Source organism: Siphateles boraxobius, unplaced genomic scaffold, assembly GCF_051911475.1.
Source record: "Siphateles boraxobius isolate OS27281-9 unplaced genomic scaffold, OSU_SipBor_1 7, whole genome shotgun sequence".
NCBI lineage: Eukaryota > Metazoa > Chordata > Actinopteri > Cypriniformes > Leuciscidae > Siphateles > Siphateles boraxobius.
This window is the reverse complement of record NW_027509197.1, coordinates 2447478-2466245: the sequence shown is the minus strand read 5'-3', so window position 1 is coordinate 2466245 and position 18768 is coordinate 2447478. Positions and strand designations below refer to the sequence as shown.

Here is an 18768-nt window from a genome sequence, read left to right as displayed (position 1 = left end):
TGCAATCTCCTAATAACCATTCAGAACACTTTAGCAACCACATAGCAACACCGTGCCAATCCCCCAGAAAACACTAGCATTTATTGGGTGAGTTTTTCCACTGATGTTTTCTTCAGAACATGTAACAATTAAACAGAAGCATTGTGTTTGAGATATAACAGTAAATATATATTCCACAACATTTCCACGCTTGTCATCCATCTAAGATGTTTCTCTGCCTCCAGCCCAAAATTCTGGGATAGGCATAGGTCTAGCGGTTTTTGAGAATTAATTGATGGACAGAACTTTTAGGATTGATTTACATTGTTTTCAGACGCTGGGGTAAATGTTACATTTTGGATTATTGCTGTGTTGTTTTAAAGGTGGTAGTTTTGATACCATTATTCAGGCTCTTTAAGAAACCAACAATTCAAATGTCAATACAATGCAATTGTACAATGCAATAGTTGCTATGAAACTCAGCTATAAGACTTAAGATGCAGTTGCATTTACAATTTCAAATGGACAACAGTAATAGGCTAACAATAAATACAGCCTATTTTAGCTTTACAGAGGACAGAGTGATATAAAAAAACACACACCTTAATAACTCTTCTCAGACATGAGTAAAGACAGATATCTAGTAATGTATCACTCCATTGCATTCCATAGTAGGCCAAGAACATTCAGAGGGGGAAAAAAAGAAAATACAAAAAAAATCATGCTTTTTTGCCCAGTAGGCTACTTTCTTTTTTTTCTCTTTCATTTTTGTTTTTTGCCAAAACAGCAACACTATTGCCCTCTACTGGTTATAAAGAAGCTGTTTAAAGGGTTAGTTCACCCAAAAGTGAAAATTCTGTCATCATTTACTCACCCTCAAGTTGTTCAAAACCTGTATGAATATTTCCTTTTGTGTTCAGCAGAAGAAAACTTTGGTTTCACTTTATTTTGATGGTCCCTTTAACACATTCATATAAGTAACATTGCACCTATATGTCTACTAATGACGCTAGAGTGTTAGTTGAGTATTAGTAGACTGGTAGGGTTAGGATTAGAATAAGTTGACATGTAGTTGCAAAATTACTTATAGTCAATAGAGTGTTTGTTGGAGCACCATCACAATAAAGTGTTATCAGATATTAAGAAGAAAGTCTACTAATACTCTAATGGGAGTTAGTTGACAGTTGCAAAGTTACTTATATTCAACAGCACGTTCAAAAGGGACCATCAAAATAAAGTGTTTCCAGAAATTCATACAGATTTGGAAAAACTTGAGGATGAGTAAATGATGAAAAAAATTTGTGGGTTAACTGTCCCTTTAACTTCATCCCCAGAGAGAGCTTTTTACTCATGCTATTCCACTCATTTAATAGACCAAATATACACACTAACATGCATCTGAGTTCACTTCAATTTTGTTGTGTGTTTGTATAATGTGTATTATATTATGTATAATTGTGAGTATTTCAATTGTGAGAGTGCATGGCTGCTACCTTGGCCAGGTCTCTCTTGTAAAAGAGATCATTTGATCTCATTTGTACTTTCATGTAACTATATTAACCCTGGTTGTATGTGATATTTAGGGGCGGATACATGTTCATGTATTCATTTATTAGATGCTTTTATCTAAATTGACTCGCAAATGATAATTACTGGAACGATGATAATTGGATGTCTCACTCAAACACTGCGTCATCTTACCATTGTGCATCCAGGAGAGCTCAGGCAGTGGTCTTCCCTCTACTGAACACTGCAGGATAAAGTCCTGTCCCTCGGATACCGAACAGTCTTTCAGAGTAGAGCTGAACACCGGGGCTTTAGCCTCCACCCTCGCACCTACAACAGACAAATAATTGAACATTAACTTTAAAACCACAAAGCATCTGAAAGCATTTGGTTTCACCAATAGGTGGCACTGCCAGACTAATAACAACAACATCATTATTATTATTTATAAATTAACTAATTTTCAATTAGGTTAAAATAGAATAAGAATAGAATAACCATTCCACTATACAGTCCCATTCAAAAGTTTGAGGTGTATGTTTGTTTGTTTTAGTTTTTTTAAGAAATGAATACCTAACCCAATAACAGTAGCCTAAATTATGCATTGCTACAAGTGAGTAACTCTAAACCAAACCCTAACTCTAATATAGTAATTGCATGCTTTTATTAATTTGAATTAGTCTTTATTTGTATAATTACACTGTAACAAGGGCACCTTAAAATAAAGTGTAACATACTTTTATTCAGAAAGGATACATTAAATTGATCATAAGAGACAGTAAAAAATTATAATATTTCAAACAAAAGATTTATTTTCAAATAAATGCTGTTCTTGTGAACTTTCTAATTATCAAATAATCCTGAAAAAAAGTGTATTGTGGTTTTCACAAAAAAATTAAGTAGGAACTGTTTTCAACATTAAATAATACAAAATGTTAATTGGGCACCAAATCAGCATATAAGAATGATTTCTGAAGGATAATGTTATTGTATAATCCATGTTGATGAATGAATCTAAATTAGGAAAATCTAAAATCATGGCACAATACAGGACAGTGATGTCGATGCTTAACATTTAATGCTCTTATAAAGATCAATAAATTGTTGTTTTTGTTATTATAAAACCCGCACTGAGGCGTCCTTTGTTATAAGTTCGAAGTTACTGTTAGTTTTAATGTAAAATATTGTAATTGACTTGACAAAATATTAAAATTAAAAAGGTCTAATCTAACACTCAAGCTTCAATTTGTGTCCTTTGTTTTACTATAATAATCGAATGGTGACAGTCGTTTCTTAATTTGTGTACCTTTTAATGCACAATGTGGTAACTTTAATATGAAATATGAGCCTCCTCCGCATCCATTGAGAAAAAAATCTTCTGTAAGTTCACCATGACTAAACAATGTCCCTCGGAGCTTTTAGTTCAAAAGTGTGTATATTTAGAGACCTATTTATTAATTCTCATGTGTTTACTGAGATATGTTTATTTTTTTCCAAAAAATGAGGCGATGGGAGCATTACGGAGTGTTAAACAATCTCATGTAATGTTGGATTCATACTGAAAGCTGGAGGGCACCCACGTGCAAGAAGTCCACAAGTGAGATTCCAGGAAATCCTTTATTTGGACAAAAGCATCCAGAGAGCAGTGCAGCTGAATAGCTTTGAGTGATGGAACATGAAGACAATAAACACACGATTGTGCTGATATGGTTTATCTGGTTTATCGGTGTCCTTAAAGCCTTCAAAAATAAGTATATTTATAAAGCAGTGCTAATCAACATAGCCTTTATTACAGTAGCCTACAGTATAAAAAATACTATATTTTCTGCCTCATTCTGTGAAGCACATGGGGTCACACAACGTTATTTCACTCAACTGCGTCGCTATAAAGTTTAGACCAAAAACATACTCGGTTACATACGTAACCTCTGTTCTCTCTAGAAGAGGGAACGAGTATTGCGTAAGTTGCTTACGCTACGGGTAAAGTCATCTTTTCTCAAGATATTGAAGCCAAAAAAATTATCTAATTTTTCTAATTTACTGTCAACGCAGTGCAGCAGCTAGCAGACCTAGAGCAGGCAGTCTTGCGTGCTCATTGGCTGCCCTGCGGCAACTGCAGCAGCCTACCACTGTGCGTAACGTCACGCCCAATAAGGGCGCCGGCGCCCTTTACGCGTCACAGCCCGCCAAAAGGGGTGTAGTTTAGCGTATAAAAGTCAGGCTCGTTAGGCAGCTCACTGGTTTTCATCGACTGAAGCGAAAATCGCTCATTGCGCTAGCACGGTCGGGTTACACAATTCTCGTTACCTCTTCTAGAGAGAACCGAGGTTACGTATATAACCGAGTACGTTCTCTTACGAGAGGTTCTCTTGTATTGCGCAAGTTGCTTACGCTACGAAATCCCGGAAATCCCGCTGGACCACGCCCACGACGAGCCCACGCCTCCAGTGGAATGAGCCCTGACGCCCAACGGGCATTGCAGACCTTTAGACACATAAGCGGATGCAGTAGCATCCACTATCCATCTGTACAGGCTCTGTTTCGAGGCGGCGAGAACTTTGGTGCGCCCACCAAACGAAACAAAGAGCTGCTCCGAGCATCTGAAAGGGGCGGAGCGCGTAATGTAAGCCCTCAAAGCCCTGACAGGGCAGAGGAGATTAACATCGCTCTCACTATCGGATGCTGGCAGAGCCGATAGAGAAATGACCTGCGCTCTGAAGGGAGTGCCTATCACCTTAGGACATAGCCATCCCTTGGTTTAAGGATGACTTTAGAGTCATTTGGTCCAAACTCAAGACACGCAGCGCTGACAGACAGCTTGTGTAAATCACCCACACATTTAACTGATATCAGAGCTGTCAGAAAAACGGTTTTGAGCGAGAGGAACTTTAGGTCCACGGAGTCTAGTGGTTCAAAGGGGAATGCTTTCAGGGCCTCTAGGACCAAGGAAAGATCCCACATGGGAACCGACAGGGGTCGCGGGGGATTTATCCTCCTGGCTCCTCTAAGGAAGCGGATGACAAGCTCGTTCCTTCCTATTGACCGACCGTGCGTCGACAGAGCGAACGCTGCAACGGCCGCCACATATACTGTAAGCGTGGATGGGGACCTGCCCTTTTCCAACAGCTCTTGGAGGAAACTAAGCAACCACGATACCCCACATGTCCGTGGGTCCAGATTTCTATCGGCACACCATTTGGAGAACACAGACCATTTAGACGCGTAGCGCCGCCTCGTAGAGGGAGCTCTGGATTGCGTAATCGTGTTCATCACTCCTTCTGGCAAGACAACGGGTATCTGTTGATTAACCATACGTGCAGAGACCAGTGCTCTGGATGGGGATGCCAGATTGAGCTGCGGGCTTGAGAGAGGAGATCCCTCCTCACAGGAATCGGCCAAGGGGCTGTGTGTGACAGCCGGCGTCAGCTCCGGGAACCAGACTTGATTCTCCCATCGCGGGGCTATAAGGAGCACAGAGTGGCGCGTTTCCCTGATCCTCTTGATTACCTGTGGTAACAGAGAGACTGGATGGAAAGCATAGAGAGGGAGGCTCGGCCAGATTTGGGGCAGCGCATCATCGTTCTTTGAAAAGAACATTGGGCAATGAGCGCTGTCTTTTGACGCAAACAGGTCGACTTTCGCTTTGCCGAAAAGGCGCCATAGTAACTGGACTGTTTGGGGGTGCAGGGACCATTCTTCTGGGGGAACGTAGTTCCTGGACAGTTTGTCTGGGCCGTCGTTCAGATGGCCTGGCACATGGGCGGCTCTCAGCGAGCGCAGGAGGTGCTGAGACCATACGAGAAGGCGTTCTGTCAGATAGCAGAGACTCCTGGATCTGACACCGCCCTGACGGTTTATGTAGGACATGTTGTCCGAGCGGACTAGCACATGGTGGTCCCGTATGAACGAGAGGAAGCGCTTGAGCGTGTTCTCGACCGCTATCATCTCCAGACAGCTTATGTGGAAGTGTTTCTCTCGGTCTGACCACAGGCCAAAGACATGTCTGCCCTCCAAGAGAGCGCACCAGCCTTAGTTGGAGGCGTCCATCGAGATGACCTTTCGGTGTGAGACAGCTCCCATTGTCACCCCCTGCTGATACCAGTCGGCCACTAACCAGGGCTGCAGAGCTGAAACGCAGCTCTGAGTCACTCTGATCTGTTTGCGGCCGAAAACCCAAGCCCGGTGAGGCATTCGGACGTTCAACCAGCGTTGTATCAGGTGCATGCACAGCAGCCCCAACTGAAGCACTGCTGCAGCTGATGCCATACAGCCCAGCATCCTCTGGAATGTTTTCAGAGGAGCGATGCTGCCCTTCTGGATGCTAAAATACACTACTGCAGTAGCATTCTCTGAGGGGACTGACAGGGCGAGACACTGTGATGGTGGTCCAGCCGCAGGGAGACTCAACCACCTTTTCCTCTCTTCTCTTGCTAGAAGGACTTTGCATGCTCGGGCTTCAGCGCAATCTTAGGCCAGTGTCCCCGTGGGGGAGGCGGCCTGTGGTGGCTGGATGAGCGCGATCTAGGACGGCTGCTCTGTCGTCGCTGCGAAGGCTGTGGCTGAGCTGGACGCTGGTTAGAGCTTTGTGCAGGCGGCTGGTCACGTGGGCGACCTGCAGCAGAGCTAGAGCGTCGAGGCAGGAAGAGGTTCATGGCCTTCAAGGTCTTCTCCACTTCGGAGAAACGGTCAACGATCCCGTTTACCGCTGGGCCAAAGAGACCAGTGGGAGAGAGCGGCGTGTCGAGTAAAGCGGAGCGCTTGGCTTCCCTCATGTCAGCAAGCGTCGACCAGAGGTGCCTCTATGTGACGGTGAGCGAAGTCATACATCTCCCGATCGCCTGCGCTGCGTATTTCTTAGCATGATGGGAAAGATCTGTCGCGCTCCTCAGATCAGTAATGGCGGCTGGGTCCTTGATTTTCTCGTCCCATTCGTTCATCTTGAGAAAAGATGACTTTACCAGTAGCGTAAGCAACTTAGGCAATACGAGAGAACCTCTCATAAGAGAACCCTGTTTTAATCTCATAAATGGTTGTGTTTTTATGCTGTGCTAAGCTAACATGCTAGCTAGCCCTTATGCACCTCTTAACAGGAGTGATTATGTTCTATGACTAATTTTGAAAAGTAAAGAATATTGGAATGTCTGAATCAATGTTCTTTTTTTAAGAAGGTTATTTCATAAAAAGCCAAAGAAGTTGAAGTGAGAAGTTTGATCAAAGAAGTGAGGGATTAAAACAGTGTGAATAGAAAGTCGTAGGTAAATATAATAAAGACACAAGGCATATAATTAGAGGTGATCAGGCCTGTTACTTTAGCTGCACGGCATTTCTAGACTGCAACAAGGCCAATTTAGTTTGTTTTTCCCCCATAGATATTTCATGCAAACTAATTTCTAGTAACTTTATGATTAAGCCCTTATGCCTATGCCATTTCTTGGGGGGGGTAGGGGTGCTAACTTTAAATGGCAATCCAGAAAATGTAGATGTAGAAAATGAGTACTCAATTCTTACGCTTGACAGTCAGATTCCAGTGGACTGCAGTCTTTCCTTTTTTGTTGGTTGCAGTGCAGCCATACTGTCCCGTGTCAGTAATGTGAGCGTTCTCCAGACACAGGACATGCAGACTGCCCTCCTGGTGAGTGCTGACGCCTGATCTCTGTCTGAGAGGAGCACCATCTTTCACCCAGCTCACTGTTGGCACTGGAGACCCAGACACTGAGAGAGCAAAGAATGAGATCACTCATTTAACATCTACATAACTTTACACAGCTTTGCACAACATCTACAGTTCTTCTTACATATTTTACTGAAAATTCAAGTGTAAAATTTTCATTTGTATACATTTGTTTCCCCAGCGAAGAACCTTTATTGTTTTATTATTACACAAAAGTAATGATGAAGTTGCAATTTAGTACATTTAAAATATATTAAGTTATATATATATATATATATATATATATATATATATATTAAATAATCCACTACAGTTAAAATTGTATTCAAGTACTTTACATGTGCATTAATACATTAGTCATCACATACAAATTAGTGTAATTTAAATCATAAAAAAATATTATTAAAACATACTCTACTTTAAAACTTTTAATTTGAAAATATCACAGTGTGAAACAGTCTCTATGAGTACAATTTTATTCAATGAATAATGCATTATCTGCAACTGCAGTTTATTTTTCCAAATATACTTCATATTTATTTGAAGAATACAATTAAGCGCACTTCATTTCTAAAAGGGAATTCATGAAGTGTCATTTTTCTTCCAGAAAAAGTCGAGACATGTGAACAGTGGTATAGACAGGAGCTGGTCACATCAAAGCTGCATTGACCAATCAGAATTCAAGACCAGAACTAAATACTAATACTGACTAAACTTTAAATTTGATCCCAGTCACTTCAGTTCACTATAGACTCACCTTGGCATCTGAAAGTGACATTTTCTCCCTGCATGACCTCTTGGCTCTGAGGCTGATAGTCAAAACTGGGCAGAGTTTCTAGGACATCCATGTTGCTCTCTCTGGTTTGTTGGCTTTTGTCTCTGCTGGACTCCATCCGTGACGGTTCAGGCATCTGTCCTGGAGCTCTGAGCCTTTCCGAAACTCTCTTCGTGCCATGCGACTCAATCTTTACAATGTTTTGACTTCTTTCATTGACAAAGTTTGATGTCTTGTCACTGGCAGGTGATCTTCCATCTGTGGATTTGCTGATGGGTTGTGAGGATAGGGTTGATGTTATTTTTGGTGTGTCAGTTCTGGTCATGGGGGGAACACTGGCTACAATGGTAGTGGACAGTGGTGTAGTTGTTTCTGTAGTTACGGTTCGGACAGATGTGCTATAAGTTTTCTGTTCAATGTCAAGACCGTTGGTGCTGTGCTTGACCGGATCCTGAAATCGTTCGGGAACACTAAGGAAAGAAAGATCCTAAAGTCAAGTGTACAGTCTTGTTGCTGTGTTTCCACCTACCCATTTTAATGCGCTTTTTGGGATATTGCATAAAGAATCTACTGGATTTGCATGAATTCTAAAACTGCGCTTGTTTAAATTGGATTTTCATTCAATTAAGAAAACATGCGCATAAACTACGAAGGAAACACATTTACCGAATAAATGCGCATCAAATAAACCATGTGACTTTGCGATGGAACGGCATATCTGGACAAACCAGCGGACCGATCTTTTTGCACAGCATCTGAAATGCTGTTATGGTTGTTCTGAAATGTAGTCAAAGTGGTTCGGTACACTCCCTCCCACTACCTTCAGCTCACGTCACGTCCGCCCGCCCCACAAACACACTAGATCACGGGTTTTTCAAACTTAGCTAGCTGACTGACACTGCCAATATGCAAAAGTGGGCAAAATATTTAAAAAAAGTTACAGGAAAGAGTGGGAAAGTGATCCAGACTTAAAGTCATGGATTGAACCGGGTGCAGAAGAAGGAAAGGCACACTGCAAATACTGCAACGCTGATATCTGTGCTCATTTAAAAGATCTCAAAGATAAAGCAGCCACCAAGAAACAGAAGGCAAGGGGCCAGACAACGGTCAGTCGTTTGGTGTGAATGCAGAATTACAGTTAGCAGAGTGGGTGAGTCCAGTAACTCTAGTAAATACTACTGCTTTTGTGTTATTATTCTTAATAACAATTGTTCAAAGCGATTTTCACGAAAACTCAGACTCCTAACTGTCTGACGGGGAATAGCTAGCTCAGGCAGTTCGACCTGTGTGTTTTTGTGAAAATCGCTTTGAACATTTTATTCAGAATCATTTTAACACAACAATATTATTGTTTATGTTATTGTGTTATCAAATTATTCCAAATAACAATTATTCAAAGCGATTTTCAATAAAACAGGCCTAACTGCCTGTCTCGGGGAATATAGGCTATACATTTATGGTATTAAGCCTAACTGTTAAAAATCACAGATGTCAAATATTATATGCTATTATATTTGGCGTATGAAAATATTGTTTTGTGTAGAGATGGCCCGCCATGCATGAACGTTCCCCTGTTCTAAATAAAATGTTCAACGTGATTTTCATGTAATGTTATTCATGAATATGCATGTTTCATGTTGCTATTTATAGAAATAATTGACGTTAAAGTGGGCTATTTTGTATATCTATATATCCACTCAATGTTTTTATGTTACTGAATGCTTTTGTTTCAAGCGGCTTTTATTGACAATAAACAGACTCATTGATAGCCTAAGTTGATTGCATTATGTTCTGTAACATAAGCTTATAGTTTAAGAGTAGAATTGTCTGACTGAGGTCAGTGTAGCCTACTTGCGTTCATTTGATTTGAAATTGTTTCTGAAATCGGAGAGTCGAAAAATGGGTAATTTTAAAGCTTGTTAATGATTTCAATGTGTATAAACGAGAAACAAGCCAAAACAATTTTGGGCGTTTTGTCCATTCTCACGTTTTTTGACGAGGTTTTGGGCTGGAAAACCGTGCTGGCATCTGGCAACCCTGTCGGTATGATTACCTTCCAGAACTGTCTTACACGACTGTGTTCCCAAACAGCAGGGATCCGCCCCCGAAAGCAAGATTATTATTAGACAGAGAAAAACTAATGTTTAAAAGTCAATGATCAAGAGCTCACCTAAAGCAAACACTAAATAAGTCACAAAATGGTGACATCAAACAAAATTTTCTATAAAATGTCAACATCTAAACCTCTGTTAATTCTCAAGAAGGACTTCTGTAGACAGAAATCAAGTCAAACTGGTTAGTAATAAGTGAAGCTGCTAATGCGGTTTGTGGAGTTCAGTAGTCCACGTCCAGTGCCCGCTGGGCATATCATATATATATATATATATATATATATGTTTTTTTTTTTTTTTTTTTTTTTTTAAGTATAAATTGGGTCTTTATATAGATGGCTCCCATTTTATGATGGGAGTCCCTCAAATGAGGATGATCATTTAGGTGGTTCATGATATTTAAAAGATTTAAAACCCCTGCATTAGAGGGAATCTCTCACAAGGAAATATGAAGGTATTATGACAAAAAGTTGTCATAGAAATGTTTTTATTTATTTTGCATACAGAAAACATTTTCATAACTTAGCACATTGATGTATATAGTGAATTTTGCCCACATTTCTTTTTAACAAAAATACTGAATTCAGCCAGTTGTATGAATCAACATGTAGATTGAAACAGATTTTTCTAGGCCAAAGAAAAATGGTGCATCGACATAATTGTAAAAAGATTTATTAAAAGTACTATTAATTTCTTTTTAGATCTTAAAAAAAAAAGTAGTCTTTACTTACACGGCTGTCTCAGTGTCTCCATCTGCAACAGATCAACAGAATAAACCATGCGAATTTCAGACTTTAAACTGTGATTTTTTTTATTCTTTTTTTTTTTAGCTGGATAATATTAAGACATTATTGAAACGCATATTGCTAGTTACTGGAAAATTCTGTTACCAAAGACTGAATATGATCCAACAAGGATCCAGGGCACCAGCCTCACTGGTGGCCCTCTTTTGTCGCAATTATGAAATGTAATATTCATACAATGAGAATTATATAAAAAAAAGAGAAATAAAGCTGCAATAGTGAGCTCTAAAGCTGCAATAATGTCAATGAATTCTGCATTTAAAAAACACTTTGCCAAAGTATACGTTTTCAAATTTTACATGAGTAAAATTGAGATAGATGGTGGTAGTTATAGCCCATGGGGAAGTGGCCTACATTGGCCTGGTCTAGAATCATAATCTGTTTCTCCATGAATACACCCTTCTCTTACCTTGTACAATGAGTTCAGCAGTTGCAGAGGCTTTCCCAGCACTGTTGGCCACCAGACAGGTGTACATGCCAGCGTCCTCTGAGCACACATGGCGAATCTCCAGGAAATGCATTCCTGATCTCTCAAACATGTTATAGTGATCCGATGGCTGGATCTTATCTTCTCCCTGACAGAGGAAACACAGGGAATGAATATTCCCACACTACCTGCACTTGACCCAAACTGTGATTTCAAATATTGGTTAATCATGTCTCACCTTACACCACTGCACCAGTGGCTGGGGTCGCCCCGTGATCTTGGCAGAGAATTTGCCACTCTGTCCAACTTTGAGATACAGGCGAGAAGGTTTAGTCACAAACTTTGGGGGGCTTTCACTCCAGATACTGGGTCTATTCTCTACTGCAGGAACACCCATAGAACCACTGGTGACAAAAGAGAGAAAATGTATGTAATGCTTCTGATTCACACGACTAAACCCAGGAACATACATTTATTACATGCAAATGCAGTTTCTTTTCAAATTAGCTCAATTATATCCTCAGGTGGCAGGCAGCAATGGCCAAAATGTTGACCAAATGTTAATAGAATTCATATTTGACAGAAATTTCATAGCTTATCAATTTTTGTCAAATGTTTGTTCATTACCAACCAGCTCCAAGATAAAGCGCAACTATACATTTGATTTTAAGCTAAGAAAAATTTGACTACGACACTTTTGTGAATCATATTCTTCACATGATGATAATTGAAAAAAACGAATGAACAAAAACAGTAACTGTAAACAATGTATAACTAACTACCAAAATGATATGGCATGTTATATATTTCGTATTCATGCATGCAATTTCCTTGTGTGGTGCTTTTCGGCCAGTGTGTATCTCACCCTGCTCTGTTGGAGGAAGGAAGACTGTATTTTTTCACAGCATTTCCTGTGGGATGGAAAAGGTTATTCATGAAGCTCGAAATACAATGTATACACTCATCCATAAACACACAGAATTCATTAGAAACATAAAAAGCAGATATTTCCCCTTTCCTCTTTCTCTCCTTCCTTCATAAACATGCAACAGCTGCTATTATCTGCTGCTAGTTGTAAAATACTTGAATGGCTCCATATGTTTGTGTTTTTGTGAAGTATGCTGGAGGAAGTTTATTAAGCATTTATTAGTCTCTAAATCAGTACAGATGTAGTGCTGTATCTCTGACTGTGAACACTTTTACTGTCGGTAAAAAGTGGAAATTGAGAAATGCATTACACCGTAATGTAAACTTTTAAGTACAGTTGTAATCAAAATTAATCAACCCCAAATTGCAAATCAAGTTTATTGACAATTTACAGACTTTCCGCTGTTTGCAATAAACAAATCAAACAAAGTAATTGAAATAGCTCAACACAAAAAATGTTTCAAGAATTCAAAGAATCACAAGAATTAACTGCATTTGGAATCATTGCTATCAAACCTCTTGAGGTGATGTGAATACCAGCATGCATAATTTGATAAATAATTGCATAAACTTGAATATACCCCCCCAAGTCATGTTGACAACTTTTTTTATGGTTCCTTTTGTGAACTTGACAGCCTCACCGTGCGTAATGGAAAAGAGAAGCTTGGACATTCTGCCTAACATCTTCAATCTCTAAAACACACCATCAGGACCAACAGCTCTTGTTTTTGAAAGATTATTTTCTTATTCACCATTTTTGTCAGTAAAAATGTCTAAGATTAGTTAAAGGGTTTATGTTGATGTCTTCTGATTGTATTTTATATAATGCTTTATATTTTTTACACTGCATGTTTTCTTTCAATGCTTTCTTTTTATATGCTCAATATTTTATTGTACAGCCGTTTGGCAGAACTCTAATGCCTTTAAATGTGCTGTAGAAATAACTATGACTTTTTTTTACTTGACTGATAGTAGACTTTCCAGTAGACGAGCATTATGCAGATGTGTAACACAGGGCCTGTTATATATTCTATATATCCTGGCCATATATTCTCCAACTTATTTTTCTTTATCTTCAGCATAGATCATTCCATTACCCTAACATTGATCACTGACCCTGATCTTTCTAGAACACCGTCTCAAGATGAGCCTCAAGCCCATTAAGGTGATTATTTACCTTCCACAACGATCTCCACGGTAACCTGGCAGCTCCCAGCATCATTGACAGCTTCACAGGTGTAACGTCCTCTATCGTCATCCTGGACTTCCTGGACCACCAGACTAAAGGTTCCACGAGCATTTTGTTCCATAGAATAACGATCCCCTGCTATAAGCAGCTTCCCATTCCTAAACCAGCAGACCTGGGGCTCTGGAAATCCACGTACCTGACAAAGATCACATATACACAGGAAGCTAAGAGATAAACACTCCAACAAATTGTAAAATTAGTCAAACAAAGAGAAATGAACGGCATTCTGGACATGCTTGAAAGCCAGTGAACAGAATCGGGAACAGCCTTCATTATTAGTTACTCAGTAACTGATTATCAGCGTTACCCTGCTTATGCACCAAGAGGGAAAAAGCTCTGCTACTTATTTCCTGAGATTTCTGCATGTGTGTGTGGTGTGTGATGAACAAGAGAAACTTTATACCAGCCGCAGTATCTCTCTTTCTGTCATTACTCTTTCATGATTATAATAATTTATGATTTTGCCAGAAATTCAAACCAACACTACCAAAAAAAATTGCAAAAAAGTAACCATTTAACTAAGGTAAATCCAGGGGTTCCCAATCCTACTCCTGGACAGTCAACTTATTTGAGTTTTGCTCCCTTGGTTATTTCCTAAAAGGGCAGCATAACATCTGATCTACAGCAAAATACCGTAAACCTTCAAATAATAGCCGAGTCCCAAATAGACGCCTGTCTCTTTTACACGCTTGGTGTGGCGACAGGTTTGGGTAAATAAAGGCCGGTCTCAAATAGAGGCCGGGTCTTTTTTTTAGTTTCGGGTTGTATTTAATCTTCTAAAACCCGTCAGATCGTCCCCTTTATGGCGGCCGCCAAAGGAAATTTGTGTCCCGCCAAAGCCTTTTTTGATCGGTGAGTGATGTAATGACTGCTGCGCTTGACAGGGCGCAAACGGAGAGAACGGAGAGCGCACTCTCTCACGTCTTCAAACAACACGAGCGCTGTATTGCTCTCTCTCCCTCGTGCATTAATCAAAATCAACGGACACGATAGTAAAAGGTTGGAAGACCGCAGTTTCACGTGGAGCATTTGGAGATTTTTAGAGATTAGAGACTCTAAGAACAACATCTCAATGAACAACATCTTAACACGAAATTATAAAGGCCTGTTTTATATAGACGTCTGTCTCAAATACAAGCCGGTGCAGTTCGACGATTTGGGAAAATAAAAGCCCGGGCTATTATTTGAAGTTTTACGGTAGTTGGTTTTAACTGAATGAATATTTAATTACTAAGTACTAATTACATTTCATCTCTCCTGAGATTCCTTCATCTGATCGAGTATTGAAGGAAGCATAAATCCACTGTAAAAAAAAAAAAATTTGCTGTTAAAAAACAACTGTACATCTGCAGTAAAATACTGTTTTCTTAAAACTTCCCATCCTCAAATGTTGTGGGCGGGGTTAAGTTATGAATAACTAATGAATAATAACTAACTAACTTAGCCTCACGTCGTTATACACAGATTCTAGTCACAGAAATGTACTGCATTTAATTTCACAGAAAAAAGCTGTTAAATAATTCACAGTATGAATACTGTAGAATTACAGTAGTTTACTGGCAACTCTGCTGCCAATATTTAACCGTTATTTTACCGAGAAATGTTTTACAGTGTGTATCCTTCGCTGTCTTTGATATCCCACAATCCTGTGCTTTACATTGTTACAGTTGAGCTAAAAAAAGAAGAGTGTCTAAAAGTTGCAGTTGGTGGTCAGTTTGTGCGTAAATATAAGATTTTGACCAACATTTTCCATTTTGTGTATCATTTCTAGCGGGAAATTACTATATAATTACTTAAATATTTGCTTTGTTTTCACTATAGCTCTCTATTTTGCTGTAGATCACTAAACCGTTATGCTGCCTCACAAGTCTGTCCGAAATCAGTTTTCAGAGATACTTTTGTGAACAAATGCTGCCTGCAAAGTCATTGCCTGATAGTCAGCTGCCTAGCTTTTTGGACACAGACCTCGATTAGCTGGATCAGGGGCTAAGCTTAAACTTTCCAGGACGTTGGCCCTCCAGGAGCAGGATTGGGCACCTCTTTAAAGACTATGTCACTACTATGGTAATACTATGGTTTTGGTCATGGCACAGTAGTGCTAGAATATTTTCTTTGAATTACTTTGGAATACTGTTTAAATACCATGGTAAACAAATATGGCAATAATTTGGTTCCATTGTATATATATATATATATATATGTATATATATATATATATATATACAATGGAACCAAGCTTATTAACATGACTAAACTTGTCTTGCCTCAGCAAACACAATGCATTATTTTCATTTGCCCTGAGAAATCTTTTGTAGTAGTGAAATGTTTATCAGTTATGGATAAGCACAAGGAAAGGAGCACCGGATCTGTCTATAATAGAACAAACACAAATGCCTGAGTCATTTTGATGGGAGCGGTACTACTGTGGTTCTTATGAAGAGCTCATACTCACTCCTGTTCACTTCATTGATATCTTTCTACCTGTTTTCTCTCGGTTCTATCAACCATTCCAAATCTGTGTGCTGACCATGTCTAATAAGGACACCATATAATCTCCCCCGTTTCACTCTGTCTTTTACTAATGTTGGCATGTCTTGTTTCTGCAGATCTCAGTGAGATTGTTTAACATTGTACATTGGAAGTGGACCAATCAAATCATGAAACACAACCAACCTCTCTGTCTGCAAACCAGCAGCGCCAAACATCCACTTCACATGAAACTAAAATCAGAGGAAACTGCTAACTACTACAAGCTGTAACAGATTTCAGATCGAATACACAAATTTATACAGCTCGATGGCTAGTAGACAATAGATTGATTCCAGATGCCCTTTCAAAATTCCAAGGCTAAAATGAAAGCAAAAACTTTACCATACAGGAAAGGTTGATGAGCGTATCAAGACTGGCCTCTCTTCCTTTCAGGCAAACAGACCTCACAGTGACAGGTCCACTTCGCTGCAGATTTGCCCAAAAATAGCAATATTAGCTCAGAATTCTTTATTAAATCAGTGCAGTGCTGGTATTTCCTCTATGTCGGCTGCTGTTTTTCTTGTGTACACTCTCTCAGTTTGAAGCCTTTACTCTGAGACATGTGGTCAAGAGCTCTACCTCAAAAATCCAGCAGGACTCAAAAAACATAGGGTTGTTCGCACAAAACATCTGCTTTTTTTCGTGTTTTCTCTCACACAATTCATACTAACAGCACAAGTAGGACCCAAGTCTTAAGCAAGACCAGACAAAGAGAGGTCTATTGTATTCACAGTGCATTGCCCTAAAAGAGAATCGGCCAAGCAATGATAAATTGATACATTTGTATACATGCTAAACTCCTCACCAACTGTTCTGGGGTGCATTCCTCGTAACTCTCTGCTTAAGTACCATAGTACAATGCATTTATGGAGAAATTAACTAGCTAGTCAAAAGTTTCCCGAAACCATAGTAACTTTGCACATCTGTTGTTCGAACCTTGTTGGTTTAACTATACAGAACTGTCATTTACTGTTTCCCCGCCACTGAATTTTCAGTCTTTCCGTGTTTTCACTGTTATACGGTAGGTGGCACTATTAGGTATTTTCTGAAAGAGAACTGAATCTCCTGATCAAAACACATGCGAAAAAGAAGCAGAAAAAAGCGATATCATATGTAAGCAGATGCATATGTAAAATAACGTGATCATCAAAATTAAACCGCATCAAAACTGCCTAATTGTAATGCATGAAATGTCGACCAAGGACGAGCTACAGGAGTGTGAAGCTTTGGGGTTGTTGATGGACTTGATCTACTCCAGCTGTGTTTTAATCATCATTCTAAATCCAAGTTCCATGATTCTTACTCTTATTCCGCTTATTCACTGCGTCATCAATCTAACCTATCGTCTATCAACTTTTTTTTCACATATTGTAGCTTTAAAAGCAGAAGCTCTGTTCTTTCTTTTGAAATATTGAATATTCAGATATAAAACAAAGTCATAAAACAAAATATTCTGGGGGTCATGAAATGCTGGTGGTGGCAGGCAACATTTTTCAAAAACGCTGGCGAGTAAAGAGTTAATTATATCACATATGTGGCGTAATAACTACAACAAACTAATTAATCATTTAATTTTAATTTAATAATTAAACTAATGTAAGATTATTGCTCTAAATAATGGAAATGGCATGAGACTTGTTTTCTGTTCCCTGTTGTTTTGCTTTATTTACTGTATATGTTTGATTCCATCACTTTTCCCCTCTTTATGTCATACTTTCCCCATGGTCCTAGAGCACATGCAAGCCCTTAAAAAATATTGCTTTTCTTTTCAATTTAAAATACTTATTTTTGTACAACATGCTAGCTTTTTTATTTTTGGGGGTTTTTTGCCCAAGAGCATAATCTATTTAAATCCACATCATACTAACAAGAAACTATGCTTCTAACCACAGGTCAAGAGCTGAATTTACAACCACAGAAGTTTGCTGTTTGCGAAGTTCATTGGAACTTTGGTTTCGGAAAACACAGAATGGGTGAACTCTGTTAGTTGCAACGGAAGTTAGTTGCGACCACGGTTAATGATGCTTTTGGAAAACCTCACCCCTAGGGTGGTTGCTAGGCATTGCTGTGTGTTTACTAGCATGCTGTTAAGTAGTTTCCAGGGTTTCCAGGCGAGGTGCATGCTTATCCACCATAGTACAACGCATTATTGGAGGAATTACTTAGCTCAAGACTGTCGTTTGAGCCACGTTGGTTTAATTGTAGAAGTTTTGAATGTCGTCACATAGGTGGTGGACCAATATTGCCTGCTAATTAATTAATATTAGATTGAATTAATGTCATATTGCTAATTTACATGGACAACCGAAACACTGTTCGAGAAACACCAAATTGTTGAACTATGTTGATAAAGATGAAGCTTTCGATTATGTTTGGATAACAATGCATTTGGTCAACAGAGCATTACTAAATTCTTGATTAACCTGGGAAACATGGGAAAATGAGATTGAGTTACTTATTTTAATCCAGGACCAGCTTACGCCTTGTTTGTGAAAATGTGGGGAAGAGTTATGAATTGCCATGAGATTTTGTTGGGTTGATGAAGTATTCTGGGTGATTGTTTACTAATGAAAGTATCTATGCTGAAGTCTCCATGATATTCTGGTCTCTAGATGACTCTGGGAAACTTTAGAAAACCTCTCAACAAACTGCATGATTTGAGATATTATTTATGATAACAGTGCAGGAAGTGGAAGAGTTACATGCTGAAGTTTATTATTTAGGGTTAGGAGTTTGTTCAAATCATTAAACCTAAGTATAACATTTTTGCTGTAATTATAGCGAAGTAATA

General features: G+C 39.2%; 1 protein-coding gene across 1 annotated transcript in view; it reads right to left on the bottom strand.

The window, feature by feature from the left end:
- Positions 1–18768, bottom strand: part of mylka (myosin, light chain kinase a) — a 95096-nt gene that overhangs the window by 56645 nt on the left and 19683 nt on the right. Inside the window, exons 3-10 of the mRNA XM_077216304.1 lie at positions 13377–13584; positions 12138–12183; positions 11511–11676; positions 11255–11420; positions 10774–10795; positions 7914–8401; positions 6994–7197; positions 1681–1815 (exon numbers count right to left, since the gene is read on the bottom strand). Of these exons, the coding sequence (XP_077072419.1) occupies positions 1681–1815; positions 6994–7197; positions 7914–8401; positions 10774–10795; positions 11255–11420; positions 11511–11676; positions 12138–12183; positions 13377–13584 (1435 nt within the window). The remainder of the gene's footprint in view (positions 1–1680; positions 1816–6993; positions 7198–7913; positions 8402–10773; positions 10796–11254; positions 11421–11510; positions 11677–12137; positions 12184–13376; positions 13585–18768) is intronic.